An 18,131-nucleotide genomic window follows, 5' to 3' on the forward strand; every position below is an offset into this window, starting at 1 on the left:
CCGCTCAGTCTTCGCGTCCTCTTGTTCTGACTGTTCAGGTCAGAGGGCGCGATGACGCATATAGTGTGCGCGCCGCCCTCTGCCTGATCAGTCAGTGCGGAGAGACGCCGGGACGGGACGCTGAGGAGCTGCAAGCAAGAGAGGTGAGTATGTGTTTTGTTTTTTTTATTGCAGCAGCAGCAATGGCACAGATTTATGTGGAGTATCTATGGGGCAACGGTGCAGAGCACTATATATAAGGCACAGCTTTATGTGGAGCATCTATGGGGCAACGGTGCAGAGCACTGTATATAAGGCACAGCTTTATGTGGAGCATCTATGGGGCCATAATGAAAGGTCAAAGGTGCAGAGCATTATATATGGCACAGCTATCTATGGGGCCATAATCAAAGGTCAAAGGTGCAGAGCATTATATATGGCACAGCTATCTATGGGGCCATAATCAAAGGTGCAGAGCATTATATATGGCACAGCTATCTATGGGGCCATAATCAAAGGTGCAGAGCATTATATATGGCACAGCTATCTATGGGGCCATAATCAAAGGTGCAGAGCATTATATATGGCACAGCTATCTATGGGGCCATAATCAAAGGTGCAGAGCATTGTATATGGCACAGCTATCTATGGGGCCATAATCAAAGGTGCAGAGCATTGTATATGGCACAGCTATCTATGGGGCCATAATCAAAGGTGCAGGGCATTGTATATGGCACAGCTTTCTATGGAGCATCTATGGGGCCATAATGAACTGTGCAGAGCATTATATATGGCACAGCTATCTATGGGGCCATAATGAACGGTGCAGAGCATTATATGTGGCATAGCTTTATGTCGAGCATCTATGGGGCCATAATGAACGGTGCAGAGCATTATATGTGGCACAGCTTTATGTCGAGCATCTATGGGGCCATAATGAACGGTATGGAGCATCTATTTTTAATTTTGAAATTCACCGGTAGCTGCTGCATTTTCCACCCTAGGCTTATACTCGAGTCAATAAGTTTTCCCAGTTTTTTGTGGCAAAATTAGGGGGGTCGGCTTATACTCGAGTATATACAGTATATATATACAGTATATATATATATATATATATATATATATATATATATATATATATATATATATATATATATATCACATCGCCCGACTCTCACTCCTCCACTATTAGATTCAACAGTATCTGCCTCAATAGGGGATGAAATCCTGACAGCAGTGGGGGGAAGCCTGTGTTGGGGTCCCATAGTGGCTACGAGGTGTGCCGCTATGGATGACCCAGGAGGAGAGGCCAAGGCCCACTAGAGGATTCTACAGTCCTCTGGTGGACCAATCCAACGCTGATGGTGAATTCCTAAAAATAGTGGTCCAAGGAAGGGTAACCACTGAACTTGTTATGTAGTCATGGGCACCCAAGGCTCATTGATGCAGTGGATGAGGATATGAAGCAACAAAGTAGTCAATGTGCCCACGCTGACCCTTATTCAACACTGAAAGCACCTACGACTGGTATCTGAACATCAGAAATGTACCAGGGAGCAATAAAAGTTAGTTTTGTCAAGTCAATGTATGAATTGGGCAATGCTCTGCCGGGAAACTGACTCCTGGCATTGACATCTACCCAACAGGTAAACATTATAATTTGTGGGATGTGCTGGAAAAACAAGTCCAAGTTATGGAGGCTGCACCTCACAACATACAGGGCCTAGAGGATCTGCTACCAGCATCTTGGTCTAAGATACCATCAGAAATCTTGTGGAGGCTATGGTTTGATGGGTCAAAGCTTTTCCAGCAGCACAAGAGAGATCTCTTCAATATTAACCCCTTCACCCCCAATCCTGTTTTCACCTTCCTCACCAGGCCAATTTTTTCAATTCTGACCAGCAGTCACTTAATGAGGTTATAAATAACTCTGGAACGCTTTAACAGATCCTAGCTATTCTGAGAATGTTTTCTCATGATATTGTACTTAGTGGTAAAATTTGTTTTATACAACACGCGGTTATTTGTGAAAATATCAGGAATTTGGCAAAAAAATAGAAAATTTTGCAATTTTGAAACTTTTAATTTTTAGGTCTTAAATCAGAGAGTTATGTCATGTATAATAGTTAATAAACAACATTTCCCACATGTCTACTTTACATAACCACAATTTTTGAAACAATGTTTTTTCTTAGAAAATCATAAGGGTTAAAAGTTGACCAGCGATTTCTCATTTTTACAACAAAATTTACAAAATAATTTTTTTAGGGAACATATCACATTTGAAGTGATTTTGAGGGACCTATATGACAGAAAATACACAACATTAACACCATTCTAAAAACTGCACCCCTCATGGTACTCAAAACCATATTCAATAAGTTTATTAACCCTTCAGGTGCTTCACAGGAATTAATGGAATTTGAAAGGAAAAATTAAAAGGAACATTTTACTTTTTTTCTCTAAATTTTTACTTTAGACACAATTTTTTTCCCCACAAAGGTAACAGGAGAACATGGACCCCAACATTTGTTGAACAATTTCTCCTGAGCATTCCGATACTCCATATGTGGGGGACAACTACTGTTTGGGTGCATGGCAGAGCACGAAAGAGAAGGAGCGCCATTTGACTTTTTGAATGCAAAATTTGCTGAAATCATTAGCAGACGCCATGTCACATTTGGAGAGCCTTTGATGTGCCTAAAGAGTGGAAACCCCTAATTGACCCTATTTTGGAAACTAGACCCCTCAAGAAACATATCTCGATGGTGGTGAGCACCTTGAACCAGCAGGTGCTTCACAGAAGTTTATAACTTTGAGCCATGAAAAAGAAAAAATAAATCACATTTTTCCCATAAAAACGTTTTAGCTCCAAATGTTTTAAATTTTCAAGGATAGCAGGAGAAAATGGACCCTAAAATTTGTTGTGCAATTTCTTCTGAGTACACAGATTCCCCATATGTATTTGAAAACTACTTTAGAGACAGAATGCAAAATTCAAAATAGAAGAAGCGCCATATTGGAGTTCAGATTTTGCTGGACAGGTTTGAGGGTGCCATGTCACATTAGTAGATCCCTTGAGGTGCCACAACAGCAGAATCCCCCATAAGTGACCCCATTTTACAAACTACATCTCCCAATGAATTCATCTAGGGGTGTAGTGATCACATTGACACCACGGGTGTACCACAGAGATTTATACCTTTGGGCAGTGAAGAAAAAATAAATTACATTTTTACCACCAAAATGTTGTAGCCCCAGATTTTATATTTTCACAAGGAGAAATGAAGATTAATGATGAGGTATGATGATTAAGCATATTTTTTTTTAATTACCTGTGTTCACTGAAGGCGTTAACTAATGGGACCATTTTATATGTCGGGTTGTTCTGGCGATACCAAATATGTGTACTGTTTTATTTTTACATAAATAAATGTATTTATTTTAAATAATATTTGTTAATTTTTTTTTGTTCCTTATTTTGTGATTTTTTTAAATATTGTTAATAACATTTTTTTTTTTTTACATTGTCCCAGGATGTAAATACAATCACGTTGTGTTGATGGAAGCAGAGAGGCAGCTCCCTCCCTCTGCGATGCCCCTTGATGTCGCTGTCACTATTACAGCGGCATAAGAGGGGTTAAACGCCCATAACCAGCACTAACACGGATTGTGGGAGTTGCTGCAGGATGGCAGCTCTCATGTAGAGCTGACACCCGCATATGATCACAGCGGCGCGATCATCATGCCGTGTATATACGGCGGTTTGCGGGAACACAGCTCCCGCAGTGTCGTATATAAGGCAATGTAATGAAGGGGTTAAGGTATAACCGCTGTTTTAATTCATAAATCAATAGTATACATTAAAATAAGCATCTTTGTAATATATCTTATCAGAGAAATCTGCTTCTTTCTACTCCCAGGACTGATCATTCACTCAATTCACAAGTAAAATCTGTATTCAGTGAAGGCATACTTTCCTATTACTGAGATAGGAGATGACAGTTGGTGCTTTAAATATTCTATAGAGAAAGGTGTGAGAGGCAGAGACAGATATCCTGCTGCAAGCTGCCCTGAAAGGACAGCTCTCCATAGAACTTTATGAGCACCAACTGTCATCTAATGTCTGAGTAATGGGAAAAAGTGTGAATGATCAGTCCGGGAGGAGAAAGTACTATTGATTTCTAACAAACTAAAAAAATGTAATTGACGGTTACTTTTTAAGCTGATTGGTGCATTCCAGCTATGACATCACATGTTTTTCTATAGCACAATAAACGTTTTGACCAGTATTAGCAGAACAGTCACCAGCCTGACACTCCTCACAAAGCAAACAGCTGCCTGACCGCACATCACCCTGCTATGTGGGAGGGAGCACAAAACATGAAGACACCGTGTGAGGCGTCACCGGGATGCACGCCCGCTCTATTGTCTGCTGGTTACATCACCAACAAAGGCAACAATGTATCTCATGACTTATAGTGGCCACAAGGAGGAGACCATTGGTCTTGTTACTGGCGGTGACTTTTGTACTGCCCGTTACCACTGCGGCTGCGCTAGGACGGAGGTTACCCTATTCCTGATTGTTACGTTTAGATAGACCCCACGTTATCTGCCCCAGGTGAGAGAAGACCCTGGAATAAACAAGCCAGGGCAATGCCATGGTCTTACAGACATCTCTTGGCTATAGGCCACACTGTGAATCAACCTGTATTCTACCCCCAAGACTATAGGATACTGCTCCTGTACTAGATGGACTTGTGTCTTGTATATCCCAGAGAAAGTGCATGCTCTCTGCTGTCGTATACAAGTGGTAGAACACTTAGCATAAAAAAAGAATTACATCCAAAACAAAATTCATGAAAAAATCCTACAGAATAAAAAAATATATAAAAATCCCCAAATCACATGAACGTGCCCCAGGGAAACAACAGGCCCTACAGGAGGACACAGATGGCACTGAAGACACAACACTGGAGGCGTCACGTGTCGTCTGTGTGTGGTTACAGTTCTGAAATGGCAAAATACCAGATGAGATTAAATAAAAATGCAGAATTCTACTTTTAGCACAAAATAGTAAACGGAAAACTAGTTCAGGCGGTGGCAGTGTGATACCCTACATCATGCCATCATTACTGCAGTATCAGGATGGGGGAGTTGGGTATTTAGTAGGTTTACGAGACCAAAGCGACAACAACCCTGGATCTCCACAGGGTGGAGTTAGCAGAAAAGGGAATATGGCAGCAAGGGAGCAAGAACTAGTATATTTTAGAGGTGGGAGGGGAAACCAATAGACTTTTGTCTCTTTGCCATGGTCTGCTCAAATTGCTTAAGGCGCGGTATGGGGGAAGGGAGCTGTCAATCAAAGTGAATATCTGTATAATGTAATGGTGAACCTTTTCCTGCAGTGGTCAAGAGGCCACCATGTGGTTATAATCACATCGTAACAGGGTACAAGGCCAATGGACCAGGAGTATTTTTATCCCTATGCTTCATTATTTTTGTCTGAAACAGGAGTGTAAAAAATAATAATGATGATGATGAGTTTTATTACAGGAGCAGTATCACTTTTTTTATACTCAGTGGCATGTTTTAGGCCCCTGGGAGTGTCTGGGACTAATCTCAAGACATTGAAAGCTTAGCACAAAAATATCCAGTTTCTGGTTAACCAGTTATTTCCCACACAAAGGTCATTATACTGCATATGCCAGGAAGGTTGACAAAGTCCTGCCAGGTCAGTCCTATTGTAAATCCTATGTTCAGTCACTGTATTCTGAGCAGTTTGCAGTTTTACAAACATAGGACTGGTGTTTTTCATGCCAGTCCTAATGAAAAGAGCACTGGCTTAAGATGCGCAGATTTCATTAAGGGTATGTTCCCACGGTCAGTAATAGTCAGCGCTTTGGATGCAGCACATTTCCGCTAAATCCAATGCGCTGTCGGCTTTTAAACGTATGTGATTCCGCATGTGTTCATTGAACCGTACGGAATCACCACGTCCAATACATTGTATAGGTGAAATTTAACTTGTGGAGGCTGGGGTCTCCGCAAGATAAAGAGACATGCTGCGGTCTGGAAAGACGTGCCACATGTACGTCTCCGCGGGCATCTCTGGATGCATAGCAGGCATACGATTTCATGAAATCCCATCCACTAGGCTATAATATCTGGGCACTGCGGGTTGGACGCTGCGGAAGTACACAGCAACCAGCCATGTTTACTGACCGTGTGCACCTACCCTAAGAGTTGTGCTCATCTTTCAGTTGCTAGAAATGTATGTGCTGGCATACATATCTGTCGTAATTTAGGTCACATTTGTGACAAAAATTTTGATCACTTTGGGGGGCGCGTTCTTTCACACCAAAGCTCCAACCACTTCTCAAAAAGTTGCTGAAGCTGCCAGGACTGGCTTAGTATGGTTTTACAGCAGGATCCTGGTGAAAACTGCCTGATAAATCCGTTCTGTCACTGTTATTGTGCATTTACACAAATAGCTTTATCTGAGAATGTGCATTCTTTTTTAACTTCGGTTTAAACATGGCGGCGATGACCTGACAAGCGATCGTATTGTTTACGCCAGCAAATAAAGCAATATTCTTGGCAGACCCATGTAGTCAACAGATGTGCTGCCGAAAACTTGATACTGTATACCAGTGGAGTTGATGTTCATTTTGGTGGAGTCGGAATAAAATGGACAGACTCCGACTCCTAAAATACATAATAAATTGGGTACAGTTGTTCAGTGCAGGATGTGCTGTAAATATTTTCAGAATAATTTGGGAAAGTTATGAAATGTCCTATAAATGTCTGTTCAGTTCAGATCTAAGGATCTGAGCTTTTATCGGAGATGAATCTGTGCTGCTCAGTTCTGAGGCAGTGCTGTGGAGTCGGAGTGAAGATGAATCTGTGCTGCACTTTATGTACAAGCTGAGAAGTGAGGCAGTGCTGTGGAGTCAGAGTGGAGGTGAATCTGTGCTGCACTTTATGTACGTGCTCAGTAGTGAGGCAGTGCTGTGGAGTCGGTGTGGAGATGGATCTGTGAAGCACTTTATGTACGTGCTCAGTAGTGAGGCAGTGCTGTGGAGTCGGTGTGGAGATGAACCTGTGCTGCACTTTATGTACGTGCTCAGTAGTGAGGCAGTGCTGTGGAGTCAATGTGGAGATGAATCTGTGCTGCACTTTCTGTACGTGCTCAGTAGTGAGGCAGTGCTGTGGAGTCGGAGTGGAGATGAATCTGTGCTGCACTTTATGTACATGCTCAGTAGTGAGGCAGTGCTGTGGAGTCGGTGTGGAGATGAACCTGTGCGGCACTTTATGTACGTGCTCAGTAGTGAGGCAGTGCTGTGGAGTCGGTGTGGAGATGAATCTGTGCTGCATGTTATGTACATGCTCAGTAGTGAGGCAGTGCTGTGTAGTCGGTGTGGAGATGAATCTGTGCAGCACTTTATGTATGTGCTCAGTAGTGAGGCAGTGCTGTGGAGTCGGAGTCAGTGAAACTGAGGTGTTGAGGATTTTGCTTACTGACTCTAAAGCCCTGATGAGGACAGGACAATCATATAGATGATTGATGGGGACAGAATGCTGTTTGTCAGCCATTATAAACTGGAAAGTAAACGGGCGCTGAAGGACTTGAGTATAGTTCGTCAGCCCTAGTTAATGGTACAGGTACAATAAACGAAGAAAAGTATATCCACAAAAGTTGCAAATTTTATTAGAAATTTTTTTTTAAGAATTCCACGTGGTGTTATAATGCGAAACGCCTTTCGAACGCAAGCTGCGTTCTTTATTAGAGCTGGATATACTTTTCTTTGTTCATCTCTACATTTGGTCCTACGAGTCTGTGCTACAACATGCCTAGAGCGTTGGTGAACTGTTTTTTTTTTAAATTTACTTGTACATTTATAATAAAACCTAATTTACATGGACAGACCGGCGGCACTAAATGACCTCCGATCCGTAAATATATATGGCGTTTAATATCTTCCTTACACAGGCAGACCGTGGCAAACAATGTGCACTGAACCATCTGAATAGATCGCTTGTTGTGCAAAAGGTTCCATTATTCTCGGTAGTGATAGTCCTGTTTACACAGGACAATGTGCTAGCGAGAACGATGATCTTTTATGCTACACAAAAGATCATTTCAACCGATGAGTACATTTTGTTTATCGGGTGATCGGCAGCCTGTTTAGACTGAAAGATTATAGAGAAACAAGCATTATTAAGAATACTCGTTCATGATAATGTTTCAGTGTAAATGCACCTTAACTATCCATAACCATTCTGCAAAGTCATAGTGCACTTATTTAGAAAGACCCATCCAAAATAATTATGAAGGCAACTTACCTGAAGGAATGTTGGTAGATAATCTCCTGTCAGCAACTTTTTTACAGTGTGAGGGAAGGACAAGTGATCCCTCTCCGCTCGGATCAGCTCCTCCTCCAGGTAAGATACGTGATGTCCCACCATCTTCACAAATGCCTAAAAAGGATCAGTACAATCATGGTCAAAAGTAGAGGTGGCCCACAGGGTTGCCACAGCCCTCTATTATTACCATCACTACTAAAATTACATTGTGATCAAACAAGAAATCTACACTCCTTACACAGCTATTCATCTACTACTGCTGACAACCAGCCTCTATATCATGTCTGATAAGTTGTCACAGCTCTCGTTCCACCATGACTTAATATAAATATATAAGTGTAATCCGGCATAAGATCCACAGACTGTAGACCGGCTTCATACGTCCAATTTCCATGGTCCATGTACGGACGATGATTTTCGGATGGGTCGTGGGTCTCCTGACCTGAACAGTCTCATATAGAGTTTGGGTCAGGAGATCCGCGAGTCCGAAAATCGCTATCTGTGTACAGTAAGAGCTATGCCATCTATTACTGCTGACATCCAGTCTCTATGTCATATCTGGAAGGTTAAGGAGGTTATTTGGCATGCACTCAGCCTAAAAAAGGCGAGGTGCTGGTGTAACGGACCAGTGGTCCCGAATATAAGTAAGAGTAAAATTCACCGCACACTCTTAATAGAATATCGTGCAACTTTGTCATGCAAAATAAAGTATAGTTTTATTTGTCTGGGAGCGTTAACAGAGAGACACAGTTCATGCGATCTTAATCAACGTTTCGGCTCCGCCGGAGCCTTTGTCACGTAATCGCTATTGAATTATAGATGTCAGTATGTAGCTGCTAATTGGCCAGTAGGTATAGCTCTGTGCTTGCGCTGTATAAAGCGGCGCTCACGCCGATACAAGCAGGGCGCGGTAGCGCCGCTTTATACAGCGCAAGCACAGAGCTATACCTACTGGCCAATTAGCAGCTACATACAGACATCTATAATTCAATAGCGATTACGTGACAAAGGCTCCGGCGGAGCTGAAACGCTAAGATCGCATGAACTGTGTCTCTCTGTTAACGCTCCCAGACAAATAAAACTATACTTTATTTTGCATGACAAAGTTGCACGATATTCTATTAAGAGTGTGCGGTGAATTTTACTCTTACTTATATCTGGAAGGTTGTCAGAGCCCTGCTCTCCCGTTACTGGCGATAGAAGTGTCGTTTAGGCAAAAACACGTGCGATATAATCATAAATGACTCATTAATTGGAAAAGACACTGAGAATAAGACGCTCCACACCTCCAGCTTCTCCACCTGACGGTAGACCTTGCTCATTTCCTCCGCACGGCGTTCAATCTCTGGGATTCGATCGTCAATGATGAGGGACGTCTCACTTCTTATCTGGACAATAAAAAAAGCCATGATGAATTTAAGGGGAACTCCAAAGCTGCCACAATATGGGATATCAAATACATCCCCTCCCATCCGTGCCTCTACATTAACACAACTCGTATGAGAACGTCCGCCACCCCCCCACCAGTGCATGGATACATCTGCAAATTTGTATTGCGGCCAAATACGAAATATCCATATGTTCAAACAAGGCACGCTGTGACTTGTAGTGCCTGATCAAACTGCGCTCTGATTTATTGCAATTGGCCGCAGGGACGAGCGATTTCTCTGCATCAGCTCGCACAGGCCTTGTATGCTGCCCTCACAGTAATGCAAATGGCTACAAGGACAAGATGGAGGCGAGCGGTCACCATGGAGACGGATGTATAGCACAGAGAGGACCTGTATGTTTTATTTTACAAGCAGAAACCTCAAATCAGGTCAGAAGCCACTTATCCCTGCGAGCGGTGTGGTCACAGGCAGCAGTGGAGGAAGAGCTCCCCTTGTGGCCACTCAAAAAATTACACCCAGTAGAGTGTCCTCCATTTGCTGAGTGAGTGAACACTGGAGAGAGGCTCTACAAAATGGCAGCCACTCTGAACTGATGTCTCACATTCCTGCCTGCCCAAAGCCGCCGTTTCCAACACGAAGGACGCTGCTGCGAACTTACGCAACTCAAAGAACCTCATTCATCGCTTTAAGGGGAACAAGAGCATTGGGAGTCAAGGGATCAGAGCAGGGAAAATGTGATATGCAATGGACACCCATTCATAATTACGTTTATTTTTTTATGAGCCCACAAATACTATTTGTGGTTTATCCAATTAAAAAAAATTGTGGCTTCTGTCTTTAAACGTATCAGGGGGAAAAAATGTGACCTTGTTGCCATAGCAACTAATCAGAATCCAGATTTCATTTCTCCATGTAAGCTTATAGAATTAAGGCCGATCTCTGATCAGTTGCTACGGGCAACAAGCTCCATGTTGTCTTCTTTCATTTCCTGTGCCTCCGTGTTGACGGTTTCATACAACTTGGTGATCAACGGTCCGATTTAACATTTTTTTTTTTTTTAGAACTATAATTGAATATTCAGAATTGTGGGACCAAGGTGGTGGATGCAGCAGAGCAAGTGAAGCCGGGAAAGTGCTAACATCAGGACATGTTATAAGAGTCTAATGAATGGTGTCCATGCCGCCAACTAACATTTAATAATGCAAACAAATGCAACGCATGAGCCCAGCCTAAAAGTCACAACATGTAATAAATACCTGACAATATAGTTAATATAAGATTAAAGAATAAATGGTCTGCAGAACAGACAAAAAAATACAATTATACATATATATCAATATATATCCCTCCGGCATGACGTTCAGTGCTTCATGTGAATGGTTAAGTAGCCGCACTGCACCTCCAGCCACGAACAGGTTAAATGGAGCACAACAAGAGAAATGTTCTGCGTTAATCCAGTCCTGCTCACTTCTGCCACCTAGTGGTGCAGCTGAGCCAAGTCAAGAGAGTGAGCAAGAGAACAGCTTTAAGATGGCCGCTCGGCCTGTGTGCGTATGTGTGTATGCCGAGCACCTACTGGTCGGGGAGTGTATGGCACAAAACGATAAGCCTTCTCCATGGGGTTGGCCTCAATTTGGGACTCCATGACTGATGAACAGGAAAAAACACGAATCTTCTCACTTACCATGTCCATCATGGCGCAGAACTCATCCAGTCGAATCAGCATCTCTTCTATGGAAGTTTCCAAATCCTGGGACTGAAACCGTTGAAAGGAAACCAAAGAATTACACAAAATATTAGGGGTGTTATATTATTTTGAGGTTTTAAGTCTCCTCATCTCGGCATGCTTAGCTTGTCAATCTCCCCAAGCAGAAACGATACTTCTTGGATATAGGGTTAAAGTTAAAATTTAATCCATGAGGTATGTGGTGCCTCACAGATGAAGGGCGCTGTGCTTGACTTTCTCCATCAGTCTAATAGACAGTGAATGGAGTGAAGGTGATGGGGATCTGCAAATCCTGGTTCCCAGGTTAGAAAGCCCCGATCTTGAGATTGTAGGTGGTCCCAGCGATTGGACCCCTAACGATCAGTAAGTAGTCCTGTATCCAACTAAATATTAGTGGAATAACCATTTATAGCAAAACTCTTCCCAAAACCTACAGGTTTGCGCACACCACTTTTCATGTGGAATTCACTACAGAAACTGCCAGAAAAATTAACTAAAGCACTGCAATGAAAAAAATAACTTGCTTTGTCATATTTTTAGTCTTCTTAGGGCACTTTAACAACTTCAGGTCTCCAAAGATGCCATGTGGTTAAAAGAAGTGACCCGACCGTTCTTCAGGTGTCCTCTGCTCTGAAGATGCTGCATAGTTTACAATTAGTGATGAGCACAAGTGCTTGTTACTCGAGTTTGCATTGCGTATCATGGGTGCTCAAGTGACATGTTCAAGTCCCCGCGCACGTATGTTTTGAGGCTGTTAGACATCCACAAAACAAGCAGGAATTGTCCATGTATGTCAGGCAATCGCCACGTTGTGTGGCAATCTAAGGGTATGTTTCCACGTTCAGGAAACGCTGCGTGTTTGACGCTGCGCAGAGCCGCAGCGTCCAGATGTTACAGCATAGTGGAGGGGATTTGCTGAAATCCCGTCTCCACTATGCGTGGTAACACGCACCCGGTAGCCCTGTGATTACGGACATGCGGCGCGTCTTTTAAGATCGCAGCATGTCCGTGTACCTTGCGGCGCCGCAAGGTAAAACACAGGGCCCTATGTGTGGGGTGCGATGATTCCGGATGTGTGCAATGAACACATCCGGCATCATCGCGTCTACAGAAGGGGGTGGGGCTTAGGGCGGAGCGGGTTTGCCGCTCTGTCCAAACCGACGGCCATCCTGAAGGTGCACACATACCCTAAGAGCCGCAAAACATGCTTCCTCTGGGACTCGAACATGTCGCCCGAGCACCCGCGACACTCAGTGCAGGCCCGAGCACCCGCGACACTCAGTGCAGGCCCGAGCACCCAAGGTAAACTCAAGTAACGAGCGCTTGCACTCATCATTATTTACAATACAAGTCAATGGGATGGCGTGAAAGACGCCTGGAAGACGCCCAGACGTCTTTTTGAGCATTTTTCTAGAGTTTTTGGTTGAAAACCGCTAGCGATGTTTTCACTGTTGAATGGAGTTAAAAAAGAAAAAAGGACTGGAAAAATGACAGAAAGATAAGAAAACAGCAATCAAAAGAGCACTTAGGAAATGACCAAAACACCGCTTCAGGAAAAAAACACTGGTGTTTCCTGAAGTATCTTCCTGTTGAAAAACGTACATACCCTAAAAGTTTAGCTGTGACTCCAGTTAAACGGGGGGGCCTCTGGTGAAAACAAGTTATCAGCTATCCACAAGTTATAGCTTATTGATTGCTGGGGGTCCGACCGCTGTGACCCGCACCGATCATCAGCACTGGGAACTTTTCTCGCCATTAAAATAGAGCGGCAGTGCACATGTTCAACCACGGCTCCATTCTATCCCCATGGGGCTGGAGAGTGCTGTGCTTGGATTTTTCGGCAGGGCCCATACATAATAGACCAAAGGTCGCATGTCCGACCTGCTGCACCACTTTGTTACAGGGATAAAAATTCCCCAATTTACCGATCAATGCGAGTCCAAGCGGATAGGTGCTAACTAGTGATGAGCGAGCGTGCTCAGACAAGGCGTTATCGGGGCACGCTCGTGTCCTAATCCAGTGTTTACAATCAATCCCTGCATATGTTGCGGCTGTCAAAAAGCCGCGGCAACTCGAGCATTTTTTCGAGCATCTACTCGATTAGGACACGAACGTGCTCCGCTAACTCCTTATCGCAGCATTCTTGCTCATCACTAGTGCTAACTTGTATTCACTGGACAACCCCTTTAACGTTAATCTCCTCCATGTCATATTCTCAGTGCTCCAGGGAGCTGAGATTTGAGGAGCTTTTTGCATATTTTTCACTATGTAGAGAGGATTTAGCGCTGATTGCGGTTATCAAGACCTTTTTTTTTATCCCTGCAAGTTTCAGGACTCCAGATTTTTTGACTCGAGAAAGTCAATGTTTTATTAGAGAGAGAAAAAGCTCTCAAGTGACTACTCCCACTAGCACAACTCTCTCCTGTCCTGATAGTTTGCTCTAATGTGTCAGTGCAGGAAGTATGTATGATTGTCTACACTGGATACAACTGTGAATAACATCACAGGTTTTCAGTCACTTAGTGTACAAAGGTTGTATATAAGGATGCTTCCATTCACTTACAGCAAGCAAAAGTTGTGAAAACGGGGAGGAATTACAACAAGTGATGAACATGTCCGAGATCTGGATTTACAGATTACAAGACGCAAATCCAGCAACACAGCGGTATTAGTCAGGTGACTCAAGCGTCTGTGCAGCTATGAATATTCATGAGTATGATGACCTGTGGGCCACCATGAGTGAGTAGCCACACTGAAGCAACATGGTAGCCCACATATACCGACCATAGATGCACATGGTAATGTGCAAAGACAGAACTGGAGGACTAGGACACTAGAACTAGAATTCCCATTTTAAACTTTTTTATGCCAAGAGAGAAGGACCTGACCCTCATTGTTGCCGAGAAGCAATTGACAAGAAGGTCTGCAGCAGCTGCAGGCGGTGGCCCCTTCTATTAGTACAGAGATACAAACCTCTGCACTGGTGTCAGCATTGACCAGGAAGGCATACTGGTGGCTGTCAGTCACAGGTCTGCTCTCTGGGCAGAGGGGGGATTCCAGCAGCTCAGGTGCCAATTCTGCCATTTTCTGCAGGTTCTGAGCCCTAATCACATGAGATTCCTCTTGCTGCTCTATTACCCCCACATCCTGCCCTGCTGACAGCTGCCCTAATACCCCCACATCCTGCACCCCTGACTGCTGCACTATTACCCCCACATCCTGCCCTGCTGACTCCTGCATTATTAACTCCACATCCTGCACCCCCAACTGCGGCACTAATACCCCCGCATCCTGCACCCCCGACTGCTGCACTAATAACCCAACATGCTGCACTAATACCCCCACATCCTGCACCTCTGACTGATGCACTAATTCCCCCAAATCCTGCACCCATGACTGCTGCCCTAATACACCCACACCCTGCACCCCTGACTGCTGCCCTAGTACCCCCACACCCTGCACTCCTGACTGCAGCTCTAATACCCCCACATTCTGCACCTCTGACTGCTGCACTAATACCCCCGCATCCTGTCCTGGTGACTGCTGCACTAATACTCCCACATCCTGCACCCCTGACTTCTGCCCTATTACCCCCACATCCTGCACCCCTGAATGCTGCACTAATACCCCCGCATCCTGTCCTGCTGACTGCTGCACTAATACCCCCACATCCTGTCCTGGTGACTGCTGCACTAATACTCCCACATCCTGCACCCCTGACTTCTGCCCTATTACCCCCACATCCTGCACCCCTGAATGCTGCACTAATACCCCATCCTGCACCCCTGAATGCTGCACTAATACCCCCACATCCTGCACCCTTGAATGCTGCACTAATACCCCCACATCCTGCACCCCTGAATGCTGCACTAATACCCCCACATCCTGCACCCCTGAATGCTGCACTAATACCCCCACATCCTGCACCCCTGACTTCTGCCCTATTACCCCCACATCCTGCACCCCTGAATGCTGCACTAATACCCCATCCTGCACCCCTGAATGCTGCACTAATACCCCCACATCCTGCACCCTTGAATGCTGCACTAATACCCCCACATCCTGCACCCCTGAATGCTGCACTAATACCCCCACATCCTGCACCCCTGAATGCTGCCCTATTACCCCCACATCCTGCACCCCTGACTTCTGCCCTATTACCCCCACATCCTGCACCCCTGAATGCTGCACTAATACCCCCACATCCTGCACCCCTGAATGCTGCACTAATACCCCCACATCCTGCACCCCTGACTGCTGTTCCAGTAAGCCCACATGGTGCTGCCCTTGCACCCCTGATACTTGCCCCAATACCCCCACATTTTGTTGACCCTGTCTTAAAGGCCTCCCATCAAGCTGCATTTGCAACCCTGACAGCTGGATTACCACCCCCGAGTCCTGCCGCCCATTCACCCCAGCCCGCTGCTCCCCTGTCAGCTGCACCAATAGCCCCGCCGGCTGCTGCTGATTTGCGCCCCCCTGCACCGCGCCTATATGCAGCCCCTCTCCTTCCAGCTCAGGGCTCCTCTCCTGCTCCCTCACCCCTAGCTCTCCGACTCTCCCGCTGGCCTCCATGCTGCTCCCTGCGGCGTCCAGCTCCCGTACACCGACTCTCGTCGGTCATTCCCGGCAGCTCATCCAGCGCTTCCTCCCATCACATCCTGCACTCAGCCGAGCGCTGCCGCCACCTTGTGGTCATCTCCGGTAACTGCAGTGCGCACGATGAGGTTGTGTCAGGTTCAGGGTCTCTCAGGGTCGCTTGACCTAATTTACCCAACAGTAGTGTCTGTCTGGTATATAGCACATACTGATATCACCTGGGTAGAATATTACCCTGTAATATTATACAGAATGCTAAAATATCCTCCATAGGTCTGGGGCTATAACAATGCCACCCTAATAATGCCTTTATATCAGTTCCCCATAATACCTGTGCCATACTGTTCCCAAAATCAGCAGCCACTACAAGCCCTTGATACATAGCAAGTACTTTATTCCTATGGGTTGTGAGGGTCTCATGAATTTCAGACCCTCAGTTTCTTATGGGGGAGCCGGTCTGTCCGCACTGCTGATAAATCATAACATAAGATGTCATCTGTCCACATGTCAGCCCACATAATATACCTTGTACCCAAAGCCGATAAGCAATACAAAAAAAACAAGAAACACCTACCTGTCCTTATACCATGGCGGGATCGTTCACACGAGCGTATAATCGAGTGCTGGCGTCTGTCACCTATGGACAACACAAGGTCCAATGTACGTCAATGTGCTCGTTCCCAGGAACGTATTTAGCATTGGTCCGGGTGTAGTAAATTGCGGCATGCACTACATTGATCGGTATTTCTGATGTGACCCGTCCATTATAATTCAATGGGTGCGAGAAATCCAGTTCACATACCGGTTATCATCCATTTGTCGTGTGTTTATCACGGTTCCATTACAATTATTAAGACAAGAAACTGTACTTGTCATTTATTACATTTAAAAAGAAAAAAATGGATGCTACATGGATGATAAACGGACGATTTTGCATATAATCGGATCCTATCTGCCACGGAGAGCATCCATTATAGTTAGCGCACATGGCCGGTCTTCCACACGGACTAATAATCTACAACATGAAAAAACTTGCAGCCTGCACTACTTTAGTCTGTATTATGGACCCGAATAATGCAGCTCCAGCACATGGAGCCCTACTTAGAGCCAGTCACCTCTGCAATTAGTGGTTGTGATGGGTCCAATTTTCAATATGGCCGTCTGAATCCTGGCCTAAATCTATACTCACACTAGCAGTATTTGGTCAGTTTTTTACCTCAGTATCTGTAAGCCAAAACCAGCAGTGGGTGATAAATCCAGAAGTGGTGACGTGTTTCTATTATACTTTTCCTCTGATTGTTCCTCTCCTGGTTTTGTCTTACAAATACTGAGGTAAAATACTGACCACATACTGAACGTGGCATATGGCTGTATAAATAGGCAGCCCAATCACGCTATTAAACCATCACCAATCGGTTGCATTTCAGCAGATCTATGGCCGTTTGATAATTCTGTATAGACAGGCAGTCCACACCTGCAGGGCCGGCGTTTGGCACAGACAGACCAGGCAGACGCCTGGGGCCCCCACCTAGAAAGGGGGCCCCCTACCTCTGCAGCCCCTGTATGAAGTGCCCAGAGGGTGTACAGCAGTGGCGTCACTCCCAAATCCCCCTGGACACCTGAATACGTTTGTTAGGCCGGAGACCCACTAGCATTTCTAAAAATCGGTCCGAGTTTGTTACTGAAAAGTAGGACGAGGGTCATGCAAGTGTCATGCATTTTTCTTGCGATTACAATCCGATTTTTAACACCCATGAAGCTTCCCAGGCTATTAATATCATGTCACAGATGTATTAGTCTTTCCTGGTTATTGCTATGGGGGACCCTCCCAAAAAATGACGTAGAGTTTCCCTATAATTAGTAACCAGCAAAAGCTAGGCAGTCAGCTGCGGGCTGATATTAATAGCCTAGGGAGCCACTCATGAGTAAGACTGCCTAGTGCCGTCGAAACGCGTCGACTGGGTCATGTCGACCATGTAAATTTTTCTTCTGTATGCACTATATTTTCTTTTGAAAAAGAAAAAGAAAAGGAAAATCCAGACCTGTTGAGCTGGACTCCAATTTTTTCT

At 44.8% G+C, this 18,131-nt stretch overlaps 2 protein-coding genes across 3 annotated transcripts in view; one reads left to right on the forward strand and one right to left on the reverse strand.

Annotated features, from left to right (window-relative positions):
- Window positions 1-16,164, reverse strand: part of BCAS4 (breast carcinoma amplified sequence 4) — a 47,039-nt gene extending 30,875 nt beyond the window's left edge. Inside the window, exons 1-4 of one of the 2 annotated variants that reach the window (XM_077253223.1) lie at window positions 16,006-16,164; window positions 11,422-11,493; window positions 9,633-9,734; window positions 8,326-8,460 (exon numbers count right to left, since the gene is read on the reverse strand). In XM_077253223.1, the coding sequence (XP_077109338.1) occupies window positions 8,326-8,460; window positions 9,633-9,734; window positions 11,422-11,493; window positions 16,006-16,038 (342 nt within the window). In that variant the 5' untranslated portion in view covers window positions 16,039-16,164. Of the gene's footprint in view, window positions 1-8,325; window positions 8,461-9,632; window positions 9,735-11,421; window positions 11,494-14,436; window positions 14,864-16,005 lie in introns of those variants that run through there. The other variant, XM_077253222.1, reaches the window with a different exon arrangement.
- Window positions 14,828-15,999, forward strand: LOC143767020 (uncharacterized; the record flags this gene model as incomplete). Its single annotated transcript, XM_077255039.1, has 1 exon — window positions 14,828-15,999. A coding segment is annotated over one exon (966 nt), but the record flags the coding sequence as incomplete, so codon positions are not given.
- Window positions 16,165-18,131: the final 1,967 nt, after the last annotated feature.

Source organism: Ranitomeya variabilis, chromosome 4, assembly GCF_051348905.1.
Source record: "Ranitomeya variabilis isolate aRanVar5 chromosome 4, aRanVar5.hap1, whole genome shotgun sequence".
NCBI lineage: Eukaryota > Metazoa > Chordata > Amphibia > Anura > Dendrobatidae > Ranitomeya > Ranitomeya variabilis.